We start from the raw sequence: 25,246 nt of genomic DNA on the forward strand, positions 1-25,246 counted from the left end.
GCTGCCACAGCTTCTGCCACCGCCTCCCACTGCCCCAGCAGGACTTGTGGACCGCCGCCACTTCCTGCCATCATGGTGAGGCCTTGCAAGCCCACTGCTTGTGTTGCATGAGGCCTCGCAGGCTGCCATTACCATTGCTGTCTCTATCACCGCCGCGAGGCCTAGCAGGCTGCCACCGCTATTGCTGCCAGCTCCCGGCGCCGCTGTGAGGCCTCACAAGTCTCCACTGCTTGTTCCTCCGCTGCGAGGCCTTCCAGGATGCCACTGCTACTGCTGCCCCCTCCCGTCGCCTCCACGAGGACTCACGGGCCACCACTGATTGTGCCACCACCGCGAGGCCTTGCAGGTTGTCGCTGCTACGGCTGACGAGTACCGCGGTCATGGCAGACTGTTTCTGCCACTGCTGCTTCTGCCTCCTAGCAGGCCTGCTGGCAGTCCCAGATTATTTATATTAACTATGATTCATTGCCGTACTTTGGATTATCCTGAATACCACCATTTGGTAGCCAAGCCCAAAACCCAAAGTCCTATTGGATGCATTTTTGCTTGCCTGCTGATGAAACTGAGTGATGATTGATAATTTTGTTGCTTATCCATTTTGGACCCTTAAGTGTCCTATTCGCCCCTGTATGGTTCCACCCTTATTTCAGACATTGTGTTGGATTGCAATGTTTAGTAGGTGATATTGTGAGGTTTAGCTGCTGATAACGTTGCGGTGTTTAGCTGGTTAGTTATCACAATGTTGAAAACCAGATATCACCTAGCCCTTACACACATTGTTTTTCACGATATATTGCCAGCTCAAATATTATGAAACAATTATCACAATGTGAACTTCAAACTGGTTTGGGATGATATATCACCCAGCCCTGCTGCTCAGTCACTCCTACTAACCTCCATGAGTGAGGGAGCTTTGATGGTCCTTTTAGCAAGTGTGGCTCCTTTGCATATAGACCAGGAGTGAGGAAACTGGGGGACTTCCCACTCCCATCCTCCCCAATCTTGGTTAAGTCTGGTGGAAGTCAGAGTTCTGCAATATCTAAAGGGCCACCCAGCCCTGATGCAGACAATGCTGGTATTCTCCTTAGACAGCTGACTGTGATCTGACTGCTGAAATGGCAGGAGCAGGTTCGTTTCCAAGCACTCACTGAGACAGAGTGAAAGATGAACTGGGAAGAGTCAGAATTGCTTTGTACACGCAGTCCTTGAAGGAGGAAGGGTCTTTCATGCTCCCTAGTTTGAAGCTCTCACAGTGGTCTGTGTCTGATCAGTTATAGACAACCAGGCATTATCTTGCAAAACAAGTTACCATCATATTCACCAATTCCAGGCTGTCAAATAGCACGCTTAATGTGCTTTGCTAATTTATTCCAACCTGCACTGAATAAATTTCTATTTCCTTTTGTTTTCTAGCGGCTCCCATTTTGTCCAAGTGACTTACTAATCACCACAGGGTATTTAAGTAAAAAGGCCTGTTTTGATAAACCCCACTTTTCTTCCCCATGTCCCCAGTGGTAATAGCTGGAAGGATGGGGGAGGAAGCTCTGTCAGCCATCACCATTTGTGTCTCATCCTTTGTGACACTTAATCATCCTTAGGATCTTAATCACTCAGGGTGTTTAGGCCAGCATATGGCTAACAGTAGGCATGACTAATATGCTTGTTCCATAGCAACATGTGATCTGTTGTGAAGCAGTAAGTGGGACCAGTTGGGTCTGTTTTGTTGGATAGATCAGTCATGCAGTTAAAAAAAAAGGTTTGTAATTCATAGTTGTGAAGTGACACACCTGCACCTAATTAGCATCTCTTGAGTTCAGGCTTTCAGTGAACTCAACAGGAGGCTGCTAATGCTGGCTTCTGAATGTATGCTTTATATCTCTGTGCTGGTAGTGATGGAAGTATCTCCACAGCATCTCCAGAAAGAGCTGGAACGTCTAGCAATAAAATAAAAGCAATATGTGTAGAGCACTCTTATGAATCTGTTTTCTCTGTTCTTTGTGTTCCAAAGCTGTGCTAAGGGAGGTGGGTGGGTTTTGTGCAGGGAGGATAGCAGCATTTCATTCCATAGTTGCTCAAAATGGACTTACCTTGCAGCACTTCACCAGCACTCATTAAAACAGGGAATGCAGTACACTGGCATTAGTTTGCCTTTCTTCCCAAATGATATGTAAAATTTGAAGACTTTGGCAGGTATCCCATCAGGTCCGCTGGCGTTGTTGTTTCTCATTTGCTTAATAGCTGTACACAACTCTCCCAGATCTGGAGATATTGCAAGCTCATCTCTAATATGTTTTTGCGGAATTTCTGGGAGGACCTCAGCAGCTACGGGGGAGATGCGGTTAAGGAGATGCTGGTAATGTTCTTTCCAGAGCAGTGCAATAGCTTTTTTATCTTTTAGAAGTGTGGTACCATCTGCTGAGCATAGGGGGCATGTGCCATGATTTATTGGCCCATAGATGGTCTTTGTGGCTTTAAAGAAACTCTGTACATCATGAATGTCGGCTCAGTGCTGGATCTCTTGAGCTTTTTTTTATTCACCAGGTGTTCTTTAGTTCCCTGGTTCTTCTTTGAACCTCAGCCTCAGCATTGGCGTAGGTTTTTTTCTTAGTGGCGCAGTTTCTATCTCTTTGCCAGATCTGAAAGCTCTTCCTTTTCTTGTGAATAATGTGTTCAATCTCACTGGCCTTCTCGTCAAATCAGTCCTGGGGTTTCTTGGTTTGGTATCCAGTGGTTTGTTCACAGGCTGAAGTAAAGGATGTTTTTAGCTTGGTCCAGTGTTCCTCGATGTTATAGGGAACTCTGAAAGCAGATGGTCCTTAAGAATCGTTGGGAAGCAGTCCTGCTTAATGGGATCTTGAAGGGCTCAAGTGTTCATTTTGCACCTTGGTTTCCTTCCTTGAAGCCTGCGCTGAGGTATAGTATGTGATGTTGAGCGCGTCTGAACTCTCATCTGTGTGTCATCTTCAGTTAACTTAGGGTTGTGCTCATTTCTGTTTTAAGAAAGTAACCAAGAAATGTGCTTAACATACTCAGAGTGGTGGAGCTAAGGGGACTTTAAAGCACTGCATTGTTTAAACTGTCTATTTGTACCCTTTCTTTGAACGGTTGGTTTTCAAAGATTACAAGAAAACCAAAGTAAATGTTAAGCATGGTACAGAGGAGTGTACATGCGGACTTTCTCCACCAATAGCCCTTGCCTTCATTCATTTATTTAAAATATTTATTAACATGTTGGCTTTTTCACTAAAAAGAGAAAATGCAAAGCAGCTCACAAAAACACATGTGATAATATTAACAGGTAAATTGCATCAAAGTATTTTTAAAAATACAGTGCCAAAAAATAATCAGGAGACTGAAGGCTGCTGCCACAATGATCAGTATAACAGCAATCGGTAACATAATGATTTAACTGTCATTGAAGCAGATGAATTCTCTGAGGTTAGCAGAGTGCTTCCACCCCTTATACTGTAAAAGCAAACCTCCTGCTTGTTTTGCTTGGCTGTGCTGGAGCAGGATGCTGCCATGCACAGCAATTTAATGCAGCATGAGCCCAGCCCTCTTCTCTGATACAGAGTGTAAGGAGAGGGGTGTGTCATGGTCTTCCTGGATGGCAGCAGCAATGACGAAAGGTTTGGGTAGCGATGAAAGTAAGGCTTGCATTAGAGGTGGGAAATTTTGGCTCCAGCTCTTGATGGACTACAACTCCTGTAGTCCCTGATAGGAATTGGAATCCCACAACATCTGTGGGGCCTCTGCTTCTCCAGCCTGGTTCAAATGAATACAGTATGGGCCATCTTCCCATGGTTGCTCCAAAATATCAGCTGCCTCCATTACAGACAAAAGGAAGAGGAGTCATGGTCATGCTGAGACATATCATTGGTCGGGTGATATTGCAGAATCACTGCCATGGCAGGCTGCGTGTGTGTGAGTAAGTGAGATAAAATGCTGGTAATAAGCATAAAATTAAAAGAGAAGTATGCAGTTAGCATGTATTAAGAAAGTCGTGACATTACTATTTATTATTTAATGTCAGAGCTCTTGGCCAAATATTGAGAACTTGAGATATCAGAAGGTTTTAGCAGTAATAAAAAGGTAAAGGTACTGCTGACCGTTAGGTCCAGTCGCAGACGACTCTGGGGTCGCGTGCTCATCTCGCTCTGTAGGCCGAGGGAGCCGGCATTTGTCACAGACAGCTTCTGGGTCATGTGGCCAGCATGACTAAGCCGCTTCTGGAGAGCCAGAGCAGTGCACGGAAACGCCGTTTACCTTCCCACCGGAGCGGTACCTATTATCTATTTGCATTTTGACATGCTTTCGAACTGCTAGGTTGGCAGGAGCTGGAACAAAGCAATGGGAGCTCACCCCGTCACGGGGATTCGAACCGCTGACTTTCTGATCAGCAAGCCCAAGAGGCTCCGTGGTTTAGACCACAGCGCCACCCACGTACCTTTTAGCAGTAATAGTGGAAGTTAAATGGTCATATTCGTTAGGCTGAAATCATATGCTGAAGTATTTCTCTCCTAACCTAGGTCATTAGGAAGTTGAGATGGACTACTGCAGTTTCATTACGTGACCTGTAAAACACTTATCTGAAATAGTGAGACTTGGAAAATCATAACTGTGTGTGTGTTTGAACCTTTTTTTATTGCCCTATCAACAAAGTCCTCTATGTAGTTCACACAGTATTAAAACAATAGACATTTAAAATGTTAACTATTAACCATTCAAAATTCTGCCTTAAAACCAGCCTTATTCTAGCAGGAATGTGCTTTGTTAGGATGAAGAATTGCTCTTGCTAATCTATTTTATCTGTCTGGTTTATCATAATCAAAAATACACTTTTTCTTTTCCACAGGCAATAAGCAACAAGGACCAGCATAGTATATCCTACACCTTATCTCGAGTTCAAACAGTGGTGGTTGAATACACACATGACAGCAACACAGACATGTTTCAGGTATGTAAAGTATGCTTGACTTACAGATCACCCCGGGATTAAGACTGCTGGGGCCATCAGAACTTGTTCTTGTGTTGAAAGAAGCAACTACAGTTGCAGTAACATGAAAAAATAAGGTTTTTTATTTTGCTTGCCCAGGCCATTAACACTAATAACATCAGCAACTCAACAACCCTGAGAAAAGTAAAACTAGAAAAGACCTTTGGGGGTTTATTGGCTAATGGAGATGGGAAGGAAGTCCCTGTAAAGAGCCAGGGGATCAGGGCTTTGTTCTCTTCTTGTCCACAGACAGCCAGAGTAAACATTTTTTAGGGCCATGTAATTTGATCTTTCTCTTCCTTTCTTGTGTATCACCCTCCACCCCCCTTCTATAAAGGAACTTCCTTCACAAGCAAATTTTGAAGTTTGTCTCAGCTGAAAACAATCACTACACGTTAATGAAAAGCTGTCTTGCTGGGTACAGTGAACTATTTCTAGAGAGAGAATGCTCTTCAGATTTGAGTTTTGTTCTGATTTTTGATCTGGATTAAACTTAATGATTTTTGCTCAAAGTTCTATTAATATTCTATTACTATAATGACACCCAAAATATACTATTATTCTGTCTTACCTTCCTAGGACTTTTACATTGCAGATTTTGTAAGTTATAATGTGGATTACGGGCACTTTTAAATTCAGATCCAAGAAAAATAGCTGCGGCAATGAGAGGGCAAAAAGTACTGTGTCAGTTCAAACTGTCCTATTGTGGCATGAATCTTCATAGGTAACAGCCTCTATCCAATGTGCCAGATTTCCCCAAGCTGGTGCCCTCCAGATGTTGTGTTGCCCCACTGGCCGCAGCCAGTAATCTGGGAAGATGGAAGCCGTAGTCCAAAACATCTGAAAGACACCATGCTGAGGAAAGCTGAGCTGTGAGGTGTCGGGAGAAGGCCCTGGCCTGTCACAGGACCACAAAATTAAGTAGCTGCTGTCAATGCATTCTCATGAAATACACTGGCAAGCCACATACCTGATCCTGGTGAGAATTTTTTTTGTCAAGCAGGGAACACAAAAGAAACACATTATAAACAGTCTGAAGAATCAAAGTGGTAAAGCTTTCCCTCTGAAATTTACCAGTTCAGCCTGCAAGTGGCAGCTGCATGCCTCAAATGACCCCCTACAAGAAAATCAGATAGAAAATGAGCACACCAAGGAATTCTAGTCCAGCCTTCACCCCATCATAATCCATTTTTATCTGTAGGAACTTTAATCTTTTGGGAAGCCTTCCAACATATCATAGCCTGAAACAAAGCAGCAGCCTTGTAAAAAGCATTGCTGCTTGAAGAGCTTCATCTCAGTGGCTTGCAGAAGGTCTCAAGTTTCTCTGAAACGGGAGAGTCGCTGCCACCCAGTGTAGACAGTACTGAGCTAAGTGGACCAATGCTTTTACTCAGTCTAAAGGAGCTCCTTTTGTCCCCATGTTGATACTTTTGATAGCATAAATTGGCCCAGGAACACAGTCCAGGTGAGTGGCCAAAGGTTATCACAGTAGCAGGAGAGGTCTGCAGTTGCTGTTTGACATGATGGGCTGAGGGTGTCAAAACACTTTGCCTGTGATCCTTTGGATGTGGACCAACATGCAGAACCTGTTGGCTCTTGATCACTTCAAAACAGGGCAAATAAAAGTGCCATCTTTGGTGCTTTCGAAATGGGGGTGGGTTTGACAGAAATGAGGCTGTCACTTTGACCAAGGGTGGTTAAAAAACACAACATTTAAGATGTGCTGGTTCCAATAGCTGCTCAAACAATTTATTTTTATTTATTTATTAAACCTGTTCATTGCCCAAGGCAACCCAAAGTGACTTACAAACAAGCAAACCAACCAACAAACAAAACAATAAAGCCCACATAGATACATTAAAACCCATTTGGACCCATTTCAGTAACTACTCAACAGCTATGCTGGGGGAGAATCTTCTGTGCTACTTCCTTGCAATACCCCCCCCCCAATTAAGGGGCATTAATGTTTTGGTTTTGGAGAAGCTTTTGATAAAACCTAAAAAGTGTTGCTTGCTTTACCTAATAGGGGATTCTTGGATTGCAGCCAAGAGCAGCTGGCAACCCATTGTTTTCAGCCATTAAAAAAGGTGCGAGGCTATCAGTGTTCATGTTGAACTGAGTAGCTTATCTGTGTTCTGGCCATATGCATGTGGAAAGAACATTCCTAATTTCAGGCTACCATTTCCCCAACCAAGTGGCGGGGATGTGTCCAGGGTCTCAGACTGAACAATACATGTGCTCTCTGATTCACCACAGCAAGGGCGTTAATTGAAGAACTGCTGCTAGAATGTAGCTTTGGATTCACAACCCAGTACAAAAGAAAACCTTGAACTTGAGAATACATACTACTGTTCTATAACTTTGATGCAAGATATCAGTCTTAGGTCAGTTCTTCTGCTGAAGTGGAACTCTTTTCAGGGGGCACCTCCCCTCCCCTACAGTTTTTGGCAGTAGTTCTCAGCCATATTAGAATGCCTGCATTGGGAATTTCTGCATGCTTTCTTCAATGAATAGATGGATAGTATTATTTCCCATTGCTCCAAAGATCCCAAGGGGCTGTTCTTTGAGTCTGCATTACAGTACTAAAGCACTAAAAGTCAAATGATTGAGATAGGGTAGCATGCTTGAGACTTAGTTAGGGCAGGGATGAAATATTAATTGTTGACTTTCACTAGAGTGCTTTGTATCTAAATCTATTATCCATTTTGTTTTTGTCAGATTGGACGATCAACAGAGAGCCCTATAGACTTTGTAGTGACAGATACTGTTCCCGGAAGCCAGAGCAATTCAGAGACTCAGTCTGTTCAGAGCACTATCTCAAGGTTTGCTTGCAGAATCATATGTGAACGAAATCCTCCTTTCACAGCAAGAATATATGCCGCTGGCTTTGACTCCTCCAAAAACATCTTTCTAGGGGTAAGGGGCCGCTTCCTTCTGCTTCTCAATGCAGGTTTTAACATATTAGCGTGCTTTTCAACTGATCTGCAAAGAACCAATGAATGAAAGCTGTCTTGTTGGTGTCTTCCCCATAGGAGAAAGCTGCCAAGTGGAAGACTTTGGATGGGCAAATGGATGGGTTAACCACAAATGGGGTTCTTGTTATGCATCCGCGCAATGGATTCACTGAAGACTCCAAGCCTGGAGTATGGAGGGAGATATCTGTATGTGGGAATGTGTTCAGTCTTCGTGAAACAAGATCTGCTCAGCAGAGGGGGAAAATGGTAAGTCTGAGAAAATAGCAAGTTTGCCAGACAGCTGTAAACAGCGTCCGTGAAGATGTCATGCTACATTTGGAGTACATTGCCCTATTTCCACGAGCATCTAATCCGCTACTAGATATTTGCAGGATGAGGATCTATGTTAGTATGAGCACCTGGTACCTCGGGTTAAGAACTTAATTCCTTCTGGAGGTCCGTTCTTAACCTGAAACTGTTCTTAACCCGAGGTACCACTTTAGCTAATGGGGCTTCCCTCTGCTGCTGCTTCTGCACCACCACCGCGCGATTTCTGTTCTCATCCTAAAGTTCTTAACCTGAGGTACTATTTCTGGGTTAGCAGAGTCTGTAACCTGAAGTGTCTGTAACCTGAAGCGTCTGTAACCTGAGGTACCACTGGTAGTCCAAAACATCTGGAGGGCCGAGTTTGGCTGTGCCTGTTTTAAATTAAATGCCTCAGCCTTAAATATTAAGTAAATCATTAAGTATTAAGTCATTGTTTGTGAAATTTGTATTTGTGTTCTCTTCCAGGTTGAAAATGAAACAAACCAACTTCAGGATGGTTCGTTGATTGACCTCTGTGGAGCAACATTACTGTGGCGCACTGCAGAAGGCCTTTCGCGCACTCCCACCGTGAAGCACTTGGAAGCTCTAAGACAGGAAATAAATGCCGCTAGACCTCAGTGCCCTGTGGGCTTTAACACACTAGCCTTTCCTAGTATGAAGAGGAAAGACGTTGTAGATGAAAAGCAACCCTGGGTTTACCTGAACTGTGGCCACGTCCATGGCTACCACAACTGGGGGAACAAAGAAGAGAGAGATGGGAAGGACCGGGAATGCCCCATGTGCCGATCTGTTGGCCCTTATGTGCCGCTCTGGCTTGGATGTGAAGCTGGATTTTATGTGGATGCTGGCCCTCCAACTCACGCGTTCAGCCCATGTGGACATGTGTGCTCAGAAAAGACAACTGCCTATTGGTCCCAAATACCTCTTCCTCATGGTACCCACACTTTTCATGCAGCCTGTCCGTTCTGCGCACATCAGCTTTCTGGTGAACAAGGCTACATCAGACTTATTTTCCAAGGACCGCTTGACTAACTCGTGTTATCTGAGAACTGCATTTAAATACATAAGCTAAAAGATTCTAATTTCAAATGAACTGCCGTCTTAAATTCAACTATATTTCATTCTCTGGGCTTTGACAGTTTACTTTGAGATGAAGAATACTTATTATTTAAGTGGTGAATTCCTCTGTAGATAATGGATGAAGCTGGTTATGTAGGAAAGATTGGTGGTGGATAGCTGGAGCAGACTGAAGGTAGTTCCTAGCCCATCATTTTTGAAATGGAAAAGATAACATTCTTTGCCTTCAAAGTAAATGATTTGAATAACATGCCTTTAATATCTAAAATTTGTCTTTTTAAAAAGTATATAATTGAGGGGTGAAAGTGATCAGTTCAAAAGGATATGAGTTTACAGCTTGGATACAAACATGTAAGATAGAGCAACATGTATAGTAACTCCTTTTTCTATTTATCTTTGCTATGAAAAATTATCCTAGGTGACTTGGATAGAGTAGCATGGTAGTTGTGTGTTGCATCCATTGACTGGATGTGTAGATTAGTTCTGGACCAGGAAAGGGTAGGAGATGGGAATATGATAGATGAGCTTTCTTTATTTTGTAAAAGACTAAATCAATATTGAGTTGGTAGAAAAGCAGCAGGTTTTAAAACATAACTAAAGCAAATTAAATTGATGTGCTTTTTGAAGTGCTTAACTACATGTTGGATTACTTGATAAAATCCTTGTTTTTTCTTTCTCTTTCTCTGTCTGGTAGAACTGTAACAAAATGAACTGGTCACATAACATTTACCTGATACTTGGAATATGCAATTTGCCCTCAATGAAGTTCTTTTCTCCCTCCATGTTATATATTATGTATTTGGTTTGTTTTTTGTTGCCTTGTTTTTTGCATTTGCAGCACTGAAGGGTTTATGCTTATTTAAATAAAAAAGAAAACACCAAGGTATACAAGGTGTTTAGTTTTCTTCCTCTACTGGGAGAAACAAAAGAGAGCCAGGAAGTGAGTTAGGCAGGTTCTGTACATCAGATTAGGAACTGATACTGGAGCACATTAGGATACCATGGAGATGTATTTTTGTACATGTTCATACATACTGTACCATTGCAAAAGGCCATAGTCAATTCATTTTCCCTCCCTAAAATGGAAATTACTTGAGGTGTTTGTATTACAGCATTTTATGGGAAGAAAAATATAACCCGGGATGATTATTCCCATGTTGCAATACAAATTCATCTCAGTGCATTTGTATGTATGTATGCATGCATGTATTTAAATATTTATAAAACATACGTTCACAAACATAGCAAGGTAGTATACATCATACACAATTACAGTATCAATAAATACAGTGGTACCTCGGGTTACAGATGCTTCAGGTTACAGATGCTTCCTGTTACAGACTCCGCTAACCCAGAAGTAGTACCTCGGGTTAAGAACTTTGCTTCAGGATGAGAGCAGAAATCGTGCGGGGGCAGCGGGAGGCCCCATTAAATAAAGTGGTACCTCAGGTTAAGAACAGTTTCAGCTTAGGAATGGACCTCCAGAAGGAATTAAGTTCTTAACCCGAAGTACCACTGTACTGGTTGGTAAAACGAATTCAAATAGCAAAGGCCTATCTGAATAACACATAAGATTTCTGCATTGCAATATATTTGCATTCAAAGTATTTAAGATGTGGCTAGAAACCATGTGAGTAGCCTTGCCAGAAGGTTCACAAGAGCCCCCAGCCTTCCCAAAAACAAACAAATAGGAGCTGGCCTACATAAGCTTTTAGACTTGCATCCAATGCAGCCCGGAGCAAGCAAGCTTCCCTTCCGAGTCAACCCTTTCACTAACAGGGCACTTACTTAGAGTTGCAGTGAATACAAGTCAAAGCCCACTTCTGTTTTTTTCAAACATTTCTCTGACTTCAGAAAATGAGTAAAAAACAGCTGCACTGGAATTACATTCAAACCAAAGCAATAAATAAATAAATAAATAAATAAATAAATAAATGTGGGAACTTATTTTCCCACCATGGTTTAACTTTCAAGGAACACAAAGGTACACACAGAAAAATCATGGCTACAGTTGCATAGAATCCTTTTTACCCTTGACTCCCCTTCATAGATCCTACCTATAAGCAGCCTTGCAAAATCGTCTAATAAATCTAATGCAAAAGCAGTTTCCCAGTTGTTTTCTCCTAAGGGCTCTGCAGCAAATGCACCTTCCAAGAATGCAGTACCACTAAATTGTCTTAAAAACTGGCTGAGTAATCAAGGCAAAAATGATGCCCGCGGAGAGCTCTTTGCAAAATAAAACAGGAATAATAATAATAATAATAATAATAATTTATTATTTATTTATACCCACTCATCTGGCTGGGTTCCCCAGCTACTCTATTCTTCTAAGTCCAATTAGTACTAGATTTTTTACCAACTAAAGGGCTAGGGAGTGTGCTGTGAATGATGAGACACTTTTCCCTCTCCAAAAATTCAGGGGAAATGTGTGTGCGTCTTATGGAGCAAATGCAGGCTCCATGGCTTCAGCGAAAGCAACGCAAAGCGTCCAAAGCACAGCAGGAGCACTCCCGCTGCGCTCCGAAGGCTTCGTGTTTCTTTCGCTGAAGCCTGGAGAGTGAGAAGGGTCAGTGTGCACCGATCCCTGTTGCTCTCCTGGCTTTGCTTCGCTGGAGAGGCACTGTGCAGCTTTCCCTCTCTGCGCAGCACCCCTTAAGCGAAGCGGGAGGAGAAATGGAAGGGGCTGCATTTCTCCTGCCGCTTCGCTGAAGGGGCACTGCGCAGAGAGGGAGAGAGGTTTTTTTTCTTGTTCTCCCCCTCTAAAACTAGGTGTGTCCTATAGAGAGAAAAATACGGTACCCATCAGCTGGGCACACATTCTAGTTACCAATGGCAACCAGATAACTTAATAACAATCCTGGCTGAATGTAGCTCAAATATATTTGCCACAGGTGGATCTGGATGATATAGCAATTCAGGGGTTGAGCTATTAATGAAATGAATATATCTTGCACCACAAAGTGTGAAATCATACACCCTGCTTCTCCTTTTATAGTTAATGCAATTTGCCATCAAAACAATGAAACATGCATATTGAAATGTTTTTAGAAGAAAAACAGCCTTTAAAAAGAGGTGTTAACTTACTTTGTGAAAAGCAGGCAGAATCCTCTTCAGAGAAGTCTACACAACCAAGCAGAGTCATGTTCCACACTGGTACGTCTTCATTTGTGATTAAATATTATCCAAATTAGTGTTTCCTAAACTTGGATCTCCAGCTGTTTTTGGACCACAACTCCAATTATCCCTAGTTAGTAGGACCAGTGGTCAGAGATTATGGGGATTGTAGTCCAAAAACAGCTGGAAACCCAAGTTTAGGAAACACTGATTTAGAGACTGGGGTCAGTTGAAAGTCTAAGCATTTGTAAAGGGCTCATATGGAAAGGCCTAATAAAAAATGAGCAGAAGGCACATGATCCATTTATGCTATTAAAAGGTAAAGCTACCCCTGACCATTAGGTCCAGTCGTGGCCGACTCTGGGGTTGCAGCGCTCATCTCGCTTTATTGGCCGAGGGAGCCGGCGTACAGCTTCCGGGTCATGTGGCCAGCATGACTAAGCCACTTCTGGTGAACCAGAGCAGCACACGGAAAAGTGGTTTACCTTCCTGCCAGAGTGGTACCTATTTATCTACTTGCACTTTGACGTGCTTTCAAACTGCTAGGTTGGCAGGAACTGGCACCAAGCAACGGGAGCTCACCCCGTCACAGGGATTCGAACCGCCGACCTTCTGATCGGCAAGTCCTAGGCTCTGTGGTTTAACCCACAGCGCCACCCACGTCCCATTTATGCTATTAAAGCTAAGCAAAAACATGCATGAAAAGGCCAGTTTGAAAATTCAATTAGTAGTGTACTCAGCATCAAGTGCTAATGAGCAAAAACCAGACTGAATAGGTTTCCAAATGCACCCTTCATCAGTGTATATACCATTTGCTGTATACACAAAACACACAAACGCACAAAACAATAATATCAGTTCAATATACCATCTATAAATATTTTTAAACCATAAGACTATGCTGATATAAATAATTCCATGAGTACAGTAAAAGTTATATCAAAATACTCCAAAAGCTACTATAGCCATAATTTAATCACTTGAAATAATAAAACACATAAATAATTGTTTCTTATCAGTCTTATGATCATACAAACCTCACTGAAAAAAATAGTTCCTGGTGCCCTGATTTTAATGCCAAATCCTACTGTATCTCAGTTATCCTAGCACACAAAGTTAATTGGTTGCACCTGAGACATATCTTAAAGGTATAATATTGCCATTCATACTAAGAATGTTGTCAAATACTGCATCACCAAGATGTTACTATGCAAATACCCATGGCTGGAGTTTCTCTTAAACAGGATATTAGCAATGCAAATTACAATGAAGGACAAATATGTATAAATATAGGAGAATTCCCTTGTTGCCAAGATCCAAGTTTGGGGCAGATTTGGTGAGAGAAACCCAGCAGAGATTTAAATTCACAAAATATGCAGCAAAATAAAGCATGAAAATATAGGCTCTTTGTTGTTGTTTAGTCGTTTCCAACTCTTCGTTAACTCATGGACCAGAGCACGCCAGGCACTCTTGTCTTCCACTGCCTCCCGCAGTTTGGTCAAACTCATGTTAGTAGCTTCGAGAACCCTGTCCAACCATCTCGTCCTCTGTCGTCCCCTTCTCCTTGGGCCCTCCATCTTTCCCAACATCAGGGTCTTCTCCAGGGAGTCTTCTCTTCTCATGAGGTGGCCAAAGTCTTGGAGCCTCAGCTTCAGGATCTGTTCTTCCAGTGAGCACTCAGGGCTGATTTCCTTCAGAATGGAGAGGTTTGCTCTTCTTGCAGTCCATGGGATTCTCAAGAGTCTCCTCCAGCACCGTAATTCAAAAGCATCCATTCTTTGGCAATCAGCCTTCTTTATGGTCCAGCTCTCACTTCCATATATCACTACTGGGAAAACCAAAGCTTTAACTTACAGACCTTTGTTGGCAAGGTGATGTCTCTGCTTTTTAAGATGCTGTTTACGTTTGTCATTGCTTTTCTCCCAAGAAGCAGGTGTCTTTTAATTTTGTGACTGCTGTTATCATCTGCAATGATCATGACTGTTAGATCTTTATAATATGCCCTTCCAAATTTTCCTACTTCCCCTAGCATAGAAAAAGACCACACATTTGGTAAGTTTACTATGGTTTATTTACAAACTCTCCAAAGGTCAAGTTCACATGCTTTTCCATATAGCATTCAGAAAATGCTGCATAGGCAATAAACTTGGGTAGGTTACAGTGATGAAATTTCCTAAATTCTTGGTATGGGAACAGGAGAATGGCTTGTAAGAGCCATGCAGTCTGAGCTGCAGCAACCAGCTCAAAACCTCTCGGTACACAGACTGAGGTGTACCAATAGGCTTGATTACCTTCATCCCAAGGTGAGGGGGAGAGACCTAGGCTAAGTATGGCAGGACAGCTTACTCTATGGTTTTAACCCCTTCAACTTAAGTTTGTGGGTTATCCTAGACTAGTTAACCCACACTTTTAACATCTGTGGGGGGCAGTGTTCTCACAGTACTGGAACTCTTGTTCATCAATGAAATTGATTGGCAGCTTGATTTAGGACAAGCAAAGAACTAACTGTCTATCGCAGACAAAAGCACAAAAGCTCTGTCCTCTTGTATCTCGCCACCCTAACTGAACGATTATATTAAACCTCAGCCACAGAAACCTAGACTGGGGTGACAAGTACCGTAATCAATAGTTCTACACCAGCATGGGCTACAGTCAAACCTAATTTGAAAGCTACCTATGAACAAAAAAGTGTGGAATATTCTAACAATGTTTCTAATTTAATTTTCCACTCACAGGAGCCTGGTGCACAGGCTTAACAGTCTGCTTAGCTCAGGGGTCTGCAACCTTTAAGACAAAAAGAGCCACTTGGACCGAAGGAAAAAAACCTGGGAGCCGCAAAACCATTGCGACATTTAAAACAGTGGGGAGTGTCGGGGCACACAATGCGCCTCCTCCCCTCGCTAGTATCCGCCCCGGAGCCGCGGCAAAGGTGTAAAAGAGCCACACGCAGCTCCAGAGCCGCAGGTTGCTGACCCCTGGCTTAGCTGTTTGCAACAGACGTTGAGGGGAAAACTAGCCAGAGAATAAAAATTAGGCAAATGTAATGAGTTAAGCTAAGAATAAGGAGGCAGGGGCTTTTTACAAATCCCAACTTTCCAGCTGAAGAAGCCAACAAACACAAAAATAGGTAGAATACCACCAGGGATTTGTGGGTGAGGGAGTATACAGAGAGGTCCCATCTAGGGGTAATTTTTCATGATTATTTGCTTCTTTAGATAATTGGTTGGTACAAGAAAATATTATTATGCTTGTACGCTGAATCACAGACTTTTTAGACTCTTCTGTTGCTGAACCGTTAATCAAGTATTGCTCTACCCACCCATCTCACTTCTCGCTCATCACTGAATGTTGCTGAGCTTGGGTAAGTTTGGGGTAAAAAGCTGCTTGTCACAATTTTTAAGCATTTCTGCACCTTTTGACAATATGGCCTTATTGATTGCATGGACTGTAGTCCTGATTGCAAAGCAGATCCTTCTGTAGCCAGTGCTGCTGTAGAAAACAAGCAACAATGCTGCAGAAAAGAGGCATTCTGCATTCATTTTCAAATATGGTGTTGGGCTGCCATCTGCTGCAATAATGGAAAGTTACTGCAGACAATTGCTTTTGTCCTATGACGGTTTCTTAATAGTGCACTATAAACAAGGAGTGCTTAAGGGATGAATATGCTTTCTTAGCTAGGGAAACGGGGGAACCTGAAGGAATATATACAATCCCCACACAGACATGTTTTACAGCACTGTAAAGAGGCAGATAGTGAAAATGCAATTAAACCAGTGCTCAAATCTGTTCTCAGTTCCAGGTTTCAGTCCTGGTATTAGAGAACTTGAAGAAGGAATGATCTTTGAGCATGTCCAGTGTGCATTGTTTTCAAGAATCGTAAATCAACAGAGCACTGCCCCATTGAAAACAGTCCAGATTCCACCCTCTACCTCTTGCACCAGGAGAAATCCACCTGTGGATCAGCTAGACATGTAAATAAATCAGTAAAGTTACCTGCACCTGTGCTTAGTCTAAATTCAGCTGTCAGATTTCAGACAACATACCATGATTAAAAATAAATAAATCATGCTTTTATTGTTACACAACAACAAGAAGAAAGCAGCTAACAGTGGATAAGGTACAATTAAAATAACGCAAAAAGTCAAAAAAGCACAGAGTTAAAAAATAAATGAATAAATAAATAAATAAAACCAAATACTGTATTAGAAAAGGCTGTTTGCTGAAGAAACTCGGGAGAAGGAAATCTCATCCGGTAAACTGATTAAAATGCCCTGAAGTGAGAATGATTCATGGATGGGGCCTTCCATAAAACTGCTGGCATAAAAAAGCCCTGCACCTTGTGGTCACCTGTAATAAGTGGGAATGTGGGTGTGTTACAACAATTAATCACATGTTTCAATGGCCAGAAGCTTTTCTTCTTTTTGTTGGTATAAAATAATTCACAGTTAAAACATTGTAAAGGAAACAACATTAGTTTTAATTTATTAGCAGGGTTGGCCTTGCAATGGCAGAGGAAGCCACTGGGGCACCCATGGGGGGGGCACCGTGGGGCCTTGGGGGTCTGCCTTCCTCCTCCCACTCAGCCACCCCACAGGTGGGCGGAGGCAGTGGGGGGACTGTTTGGGCAGAGCGGAGCCTGCACACGCTCAAGCCATGCGTCTCAGGCCCCGCGGTGAGTGCCATCCGACATTTTGTCACCCCCCCTCAGTGGAGACACTCGGGGCGGCCCATACCTACCGCACCCCCCTTCCTCCACCCCTGCTCAGGTGGCAGGTGCTGGGAAGTGTTCTGGAGCACTGACGCTGGCTATTGGGGGTGCTTGGGGCTCCACCCCCTCAATATTTGAATCAATATTGAAGGGGCTGGCATTCCCTGCCACCGCAAGGTGCCCTCTTTGTGCTCCAGCTCCCACCCAGGAGCCAGGAGAGGACTGGGACCAGCGAGGGCAAAGATCACCCTCTGCGCATCCCGCCCTCCGGCGCATGCTGCGGGGAAGATGAGGGGGAGCGCAAAGCAGCACCATGCTCTGCCTCCTTCTCCCCACATGGCATCGGGTGGAGAGGAGGAGGAGGAGAATAGCGCTGCTTTGCTTGACTTCCTCCCCGCAGCATGTCCCACTGGGCATGACACGTCGCGTGTTGGACCCCCCTTAATGTGGGGGCACTTCTGGAGAAAATACTTGTGTGTATCTTATGACTTGCTCTGCAACTCCCTAAGCCAGCCTGATGCCCTTGTGTTTGCACAAGGAGAGGTCCAGTCAACAGCCTTGGAGCATGATTCAGCTGCCAATCTGGTTCTTCCAGCCTAAGTACAGAGCCTTACATTTGCCTCTGCTGAAATTCATTTTGTTAAGCTTGCGCCCAGGTCTTCAATCTGCTAAGGTCATTTGAATCATGATTCTGCCTTCTGCAGCATTAGCCAGCCCTCCCAGTTTGGTGTCATTTGCAAATTGGATGAGCATCCCCTCAATTCCTTCATTTAAATAATTTATAAAGATGTTGAACAACAACAGACCCAGCATGGGCATAGCCAAGGGGGAGCAGAGAGGGGCAGCTGCCCCCCACCAATAAAAATCAGTAAAATACATAAACTGAGGTTGCGCTCCCCCCACTCAACAATTGGCCTGCCCCCTGTAACAAAAATTCTGGCTATGCCCCTGGGGCCCAGGACAGAGCCCTGTGTCACCCCACTTGTCACTTTTCCCCAGAATGATGAAGAACCATTTATGAGTACTCTTTGGGTTCTGTCAGTCAACCAGCTACAAATCCACCTAACAGTTACTTCATTCAACCAACATTTTACCAGCTTCCTCACAAAATATCATGGGGGACTTTGTCAAAATCAAGCCTTACAATACTAGGTCCATGGCGTTTCCCAGATCCACCAAGCTTGTAACTCCATCCGAGAGAGAGAGAGAGAGAGAGAGAGAGAGAGAGAGAGAGAGAGAGAGAGAGAGAGAGAGTCCTCTGGCATGACTTGTTTTTGAGAAACCCAGGCTGGGTCTTGGTAATCGCATCCTTTACTAAGTGCTCACAGACGACTGTTGAATTCTCCTTTCTGGGACCTTTCCTGGAATCGATTTCAAGCTCACTGGTTGGTAGTTACCTGGGTTTTATTTTTTCCCCTCCCCCCTTTTTAAAGATGGGGACAACGTATGTCCACCTCCAGTCGGCAGGGACCTCACCAGTTATCCAAGAATTATAAAGGATTATAGAGAAAGGCTCTGAGATTACATCCACAAGCTCTTTTTGGACCCTTGTGTACTAGTCAATTTCTGCTGCTGCTGCAACTCTAGATGCTAACAGAATCTAAAATCCATGCTTTAGAGTGCTTCATATCAGGTCCCTAAGACAACAAAAATGTATTTTGTTCCATTGTGATCTCCCAAGAGAAACCTGATAATCAATGGTCCATAGTCCAACATTGTGTGACCTAAGGATATTCTGAGGGAGATATAAAAAAATCAGTGTGAAACTGCAGAAATTTAAATAATAGTAATCTGATATGTTTCAACTGAAGTTTTTTTTCTTTCTTTTTAAAAAATATTGCCTACCAATTTGTTTTCAAGCAAGGAAAAAAGTGCTAATCAATCGAATCATAGAATTTTAGAGTTGGAAGGGACCCCAAGGGTCATCTAGTCCAACCCCTTGCAATGCAAAAATCTCAACTAAAACATCCATGACAGATAGCCATTCAACCTCTGCTTAAAAACCTACAAGGAAGGAGAGTCCACAACCACCCAAGGCAGACTGTTCCACTGCGAAACAGCTATTTTTCCTGGATGTTTAGTCAGAATCTTCTTTCTTGTAACTTGGAGTCATTGGTTTGAGTCCTACCATCCAGAGCAGAAGAAAACAAGCATGCTCCCTCCTCCATGTGAGAGCCCTTGAGATATTTGAAGATGGCTATCATATCTCTTCTCAGTCTCTTTTCCAGGCTAAACATACCTAGCTCCTTCAACTGTTCCTCATAAGGTCTGATTTCCAGACAAAGGAGATGGTGTTGGACTTCTGGAGGAAGAGAGGGGCACCTGCCCCATTGCATATCGGGGGGGGGGGCTGTGTGGAGAGAGTCTCCTCCTTTAAATTCCTGGGAATTTACTTTAGTGAGGACCTCACTTGGAAAATCAACACAACTCAGGTGGTCAGAAAGGCCCAACAGAGACTCCATTTCCTCAGGGTCTTGCGAAAGAATAATGTTAAACAACAATTGATGAACTCCTTTTACTGGTCCACAACAGAAAGTGTCCTTTCATATTGTATCACAGTGTGGTATGCTGGCTTGACAGCCACGGACAGAAAGTCTCTACAGAGGGTGGTGAATACAGCACAAGATATCATGGGCTGTCCCTTGAGTCCACTAGATGACATCTCAAGGGATCGTTGCCTTAGGAGAGTGAGAAAAATTCTCAGGGATGACTCACCCCCTGGCCAGCACCTCTTTAATCTTCGACCCTCGGGCAGGAGATATAGAAGTATAATCAGTTATACCAACAGGCTAAAAAATAGCTTCTGTCTGTGGGCTGTTAGGCTGCTGAATGGAAAATAACATAGCGCAACTGACTTGCGAGGTAGTGTGTTGTGTGATAAGCACACAGAGTACAATGAGATTGAGTGTTTGGGGGGGAGGGAGGCTTGGTTAGGCTTGGTTAATTTCATTGTACACAGGTTGTACATTGACAATAAAGGTATTATTATTATTATTATTATTATTATCATCTTGGTTGCCCTCCTCTGCACACATTCCAGCTTGTCAACACCCTTCTTAAATGGTAGTGCCCAGAACTGGACACAGTATACCAGGTGTGGTCTGACCAAGGCAGAAGAGAGTGGTACTATGACTTCCCTTGATAGTATACTATAGTGTACAGTTACACTACTGTTGATGCAGCCTAGAATCACATTAGCTTTTTTTGCTGCTGCATCACACTGTTGACTCATGTTAAGCTTGTGGTCCACCAAGACCACAAGATCCTTTTCACATGTTCTGCTAGTAAGCCAATGTCCCCCATCCTATAGTTGTGATTCAACTGCCAACCTGGTTCTTCCTGCCTAAGTACAGAGCCTTACATTTGTCCTTACTGAAATTGATTTTGTTAGCTTGGACCTAGTTCTCCAATCTGTTAAGGTCATTTTGAATTCTGAATCTGTTCTCTGTGACATTAGCTACAACTCCTAGTTTGGTGTCACTTCCAAATTTGATTAGCACCCCCTCAATTTCTTAATGCAAGTCATTTATAAAGACATTGAACAACAATGGGTCCAGGACAGAATCTTGAGGCACCCCACCTATCACTCATTTTCAAGGAACCATTTTTTAGTACTCTTTGGGTTTGGTCATCTGCTCATCTGTCTGGGCTTCCCCAGCCACTCTGGGCAGCTCCCAACAGAATAGTAAAAACACAATAAAACATTTGTATGCCACAACAGCAGGAAGACTACTCCTCGCACAGAGATAGAAACAACAGGATATTCTGACAATTGAAGAATGGCGACAGAAAGTATTGGAGTATGCGGAAATAGCAAACCTAACTGGAAGAATCCGACAGCAGGACGATGAGAAATTCCAAAAAGAATGGTCCAAATTTATAGTATACTAAGAGAAAACTGTACATAAATAAAGACACTCACAGGACTGAAATAAAACTCATAACGTTTATTGTAAACATTTGGTTAGACCATAAGATGTAATGCTGTAATATAATAAGGATTGTATCTTTAAAGTATAATACAAAAACTTAATAAGAAATTATAGACATTTATAGAATGTATATATAGTAAACACGCTTAAGTAAGAGCAATACAGAGAAGCCAGAAGAGGGGTGGAGGAAAGTTAACTCGGATAAGATATAGATTTTAAGGAGAATAATATTGTTAAGCTGTATTGTGTTTAAGATATTTGAAAAAAAATCAACATTATGTTCCCTTATATGCACTGAGGGTGGGTGGGCTTACCTGGCTACAAGCTGGGGGTGGGGCAAGGGTCAGTAAAGAGCTGATTCACTTTGGCCAGGGTCACTTTTTTTTCTTGCCAGGCCAGGTTCTTCTCTGGACTTCCTCAGGTTAGTTCCCCGGTGGGGTTTGGGGCTGCAGTGCGCCCTGCTGTGCCTCTTGCAGGCGGCGCCTCTTCCACAGCTTTGGGGGTGGGATGGGGGCCCTCTCCCTGGCGGCGGAGGCCCCAGCACTGCCCCGCAGCCGGCCAGGTGAGCTCCGGGCTGCTGGCAAGGCCTCTGTTCATATCTAGAGGAAAGTGCATAAGTCGAAGCACCTACTGAAGGTCGTAACTGGAACCGTACGTATGTCGAGGTTCCACTACAATGAAATGCCATGGGTCCACCAATTTGTCCTCAAGACAAAATATCAATATCTATGCCAGTGTCATTTAGAACAAAATGACTGCTATAACTCAAAGGTGAGGGACGTACAAATATCATGCTCCTGCTTTCCTTTCTTGATTAATGCATGAAATCAGAGGGAGATTTTGTTGGATAACATCCTTTCCCAATGTATTTTCACAGCAGAAATTGACTCCAAGACTGGAAAGTGCTAGCACTTTCATTCTTACAAAAATCAGTAAAATACAGCCTGCATATTTTATCTTTCTGTAAGTATAAAAGTGAAAGATTTAAGTTCTAAAAAATTAAACCTGGAAATTAAAGCAAGGTCTACGGACAGTAAACTACTCTTCCTAGAACTTTTTGAATAACATGTAGAACTGAATACAGGACCTTGGATTCAAATTATAAAGAGAACCACAGCATCGCTTGGCGAAATGATTGACAAAAAAACTACTTTAAAAGGCCACTGTTACACTAGGGCCATTAATCCTGACTTCTGTAGTCATCTATTTACCTATTTGGAAATAAGCTTATTTTATTATATTTCACTGCAGCTTACTTCCTCACATATGTGCACATAGGGCAGTAGCCTTTATTAACTGATAATTCAGTGCATGTTATTTACCGGTATGTCACAGACATATCTTTGAAATAAGGAATTTTGATTCAGAGTTCACCTGGGTGAGAGATATGTCCATACCAAGAGCCCAGTTTTGCAAGGTAATAATCTGACGACTATTTCACACTTGAGTCGCGTTCTTACTGATTGGCCTTTGATGGATTTATTTGCTGCCATCTGTTTCATCAAGAAAATTGTTTGTGGCATGCCAGCTGGTAAGTGAGAACAGAACAGCAATGTAGGCAGCCTCAGCACATTCAGAAGCAATTCATAACATTAGCCACTATTTCACAATTAGTGGGAGGTGGAGCCAAGTTTACAAGACTACTCAGCATATACAATGGCCTGGACCTGAATTTAGAAGAGTGTTTATTTGCATATCTAAATATACTCTTTAATATACAGCCATTTATTTATTTATTTATTTATTGTTAACAAACAAACACTCCATAGCTTTTCCTTAAATAGTCCTTAATAAGGGAACTTTCTCAAAATAATTTAGTATTTTAGGCTGTATTCCTAATCTCACTTAGGATCACCTTGTGTAAGATCCTTGAATTTAATGGGACTTTTAAGTACAGCGGTACCTTGGTTTACAAACATAATCCGTTCCAGAGGCCCGGTTGTAAACCAAAACAGATTGTAACCCAAGGCGTGCTTTCGCCAATGGGGCCTCCCCCCCAAAAAAAGGATTATAATAAAAAAGGGGTTGTAATCCAAAAAAAGGGACACACACTTCCGGGTTTGGTGTGATTGTAATCCAAAACGGTTGTAATCCAAAACGGTTGTAATCCAAAACGGTTGCAAACCAAGGTACCACTGTAGACATCATTATGACAGTGCTGTTACTGAACTGATTTTATTAATGTTTACGTATTGGTAAAAAGGTATAATTTATCCACCTTCCAAAGCCTTTTAAAAATTCTGCTCTACTAGTGAGGGTTGGGAGCAACTCCAGACCAACCAAATGATTAATGGTGTGGAAGATGCCAGATCACAGTTTAGTATTATTTCAGCTGATAATTGTTCCGTTGCCAATGCACAAAATCTTTGAGAAAATTCACAAAGATGGTGTGATTTGAACAGAGTGATCTGTGACAATGAGTGACTATAGTCCTGTATGACCCCCCCACCCCCACCCCTTCCATTGTTACTGAGCTGGTTTTAGTTCACTTCATAAAGGCCGAAACACAGCCTTTCATTTTCAAGAGCTGACAGACCATGTCCCCAATTCATGGAGAAAATGACAATTTTAGTAAAATATAATGTGCAACTGAGTTTTATTTAAATAGCTTCTTCAGGATGTTGATAATAGCAAAACAGGGTCACACTCTTCCTATCCATCTCCCAATACCAGTCATCAACCTAAACAACCAAAGTCTTTCCAGCAGTGCCAGAACAGGGTCTTCAACCAGATTGAAATGGCTATAATCTATGACCTGCTTATACTTAAGGTCACTTATACAGTGTACAGTGGTACCTTGGGTTAAGTACTTACCGTAATTCGTTCTGGAGGTCCATTCTTAACCTGAAACTGTTCTTAATCTGGGGTACCACTTTAGCTAATGGGGCCTCCCGCTGCATGATTTCTGTTCTCATCCTGAAGCAAAGTTCTTAACCCAAGGTACTATTTCTGGGTTAGCAGAGTCTGTAACCTGAAGCGTATGTAACCCGAGGTACCACTGTAATGAGTTTTACCAACCCTCTTCCAGGTTCAAAAGGGCTGCCTGCTCTACATTGGTGGTCCACAATTTGGGGGACCTTCAAGCAAGGATCTCTCAACAATAGTTCCCTTAATCTGGAAGAAACTCTCATCTACCCCTCCTGCTCTTTTAATGTCCTCTATGAAAACTAAGAATAATGTAGCAAGCAGGATGAGTCTTTGCCCATTCTGGGTCCTGGCCATTCCTGGGAGCCAGTAGGGCAACATAGAAGAGGGTTGTTGGACAAATTCTGTCCCAAGGGATCTTTACCCAGAGGGTGTCAATTTACTCTGTGTAAAAAAGGAGTCTACACCACGATCAGGCATAACCAGATTTATTGTTGTAATAGTACTGCATGGGCAACCCCTCGGCTCATGCTATAAAGGAGCAGTGCGTCTTTCAGCTTACATCACACATAATTTATAACCTAAAACCATTCAAATATCCCTCCTACAATTCCTATTGGTTAAGAAATTGCAGTTTACAGGCTTCCCAATCTGCCTACATCGTATGTCCCTCTAACATGTACCCCCACCAATAACATACATCCCATGTCCATTCAAATTAGCCGTTTCTCCAACAGGGGTGTGTTCTATAATATTCATGAAGCGTTTGAGCATGTAAAATAGTTCTTAAACTATCACCTGCTATTTCTCCTTATCTCGAGTCACCTCTAAACTATAAATCTATCCCTCTTTCAAGGCTAACAATCTACTTTTAACATATTCTTTACTTAATTGTAACACTAGCAAGGAAAGAGCCTCTTAGGGAGTATTCTAGCTTGTCAAATCCAACATCTACTTTATCTCATTTGCAGTTTCTCCAGCAACTCAAGTTGAAAGACATAAACAACTCAGGTTGTAAAGACATAAACAACTCAGGTTGTAGATAAAGTTCTCCGAAGGGCTGTTTGAGAACCTTTGTTCGCAGAACCTTGGTGCCTTAAGGCAGGCACTGTAATTTTTACTATCTCTTCCTTATTTATTCCACAAGGGTCTTCTCTGTAGTAGTGTTGCATCTATGGAACTTTATTCCCCGAGAGACTGGCCTGGCACCTACTTCATTATATTTTTAGTACTTGGTGCGGCAAGAACCAGGCTTTCAATCATTTAAGATGAA

The 25,246-nt window shown here is 42.6% G+C and overlaps 1 protein-coding gene across 5 annotated transcripts in view; it reads left to right on the forward strand.

The window, feature by feature from the left end:
* Nucleotides 1–10,240, forward strand: part of PELI1 (pellino E3 ubiquitin protein ligase 1) — a 72,734-nt gene extending 62,494 nt beyond the window's left edge. For all 5 annotated transcript variants that reach the window (XM_083606623.1, XM_083606622.1, XM_083606621.1 and 2 more), the window contains 4 exons: nucleotides 4,856–4,957; nucleotides 7,715–7,912; nucleotides 8,029–8,217; nucleotides 8,743–10,240. In XM_083606623.1, the coding sequence (XP_083462749.1) occupies nucleotides 4,856–4,957; nucleotides 7,715–7,912; nucleotides 8,029–8,217; nucleotides 8,743–9,309 (1,056 nt within the window). In that variant the 3' untranslated portion in view covers nucleotides 9,310–10,240. The remainder of the gene's footprint in view (nucleotides 1–4,855; nucleotides 4,958–7,714; nucleotides 7,913–8,028; nucleotides 8,218–8,742) is intronic.
* The last annotated feature ends 15,006 nt before the right edge of the window (nucleotides 10,241–25,246 follow it).

Source organism: Podarcis filfolensis (assembly GCF_964270895.1).
Source record: "Podarcis filfolensis genome assembly, chromosome: 3".
Taxonomy (NCBI): Eukaryota; Metazoa; Chordata; class Lepidosauria; order Squamata; family Lacertidae; genus Podarcis; species Podarcis filfolensis.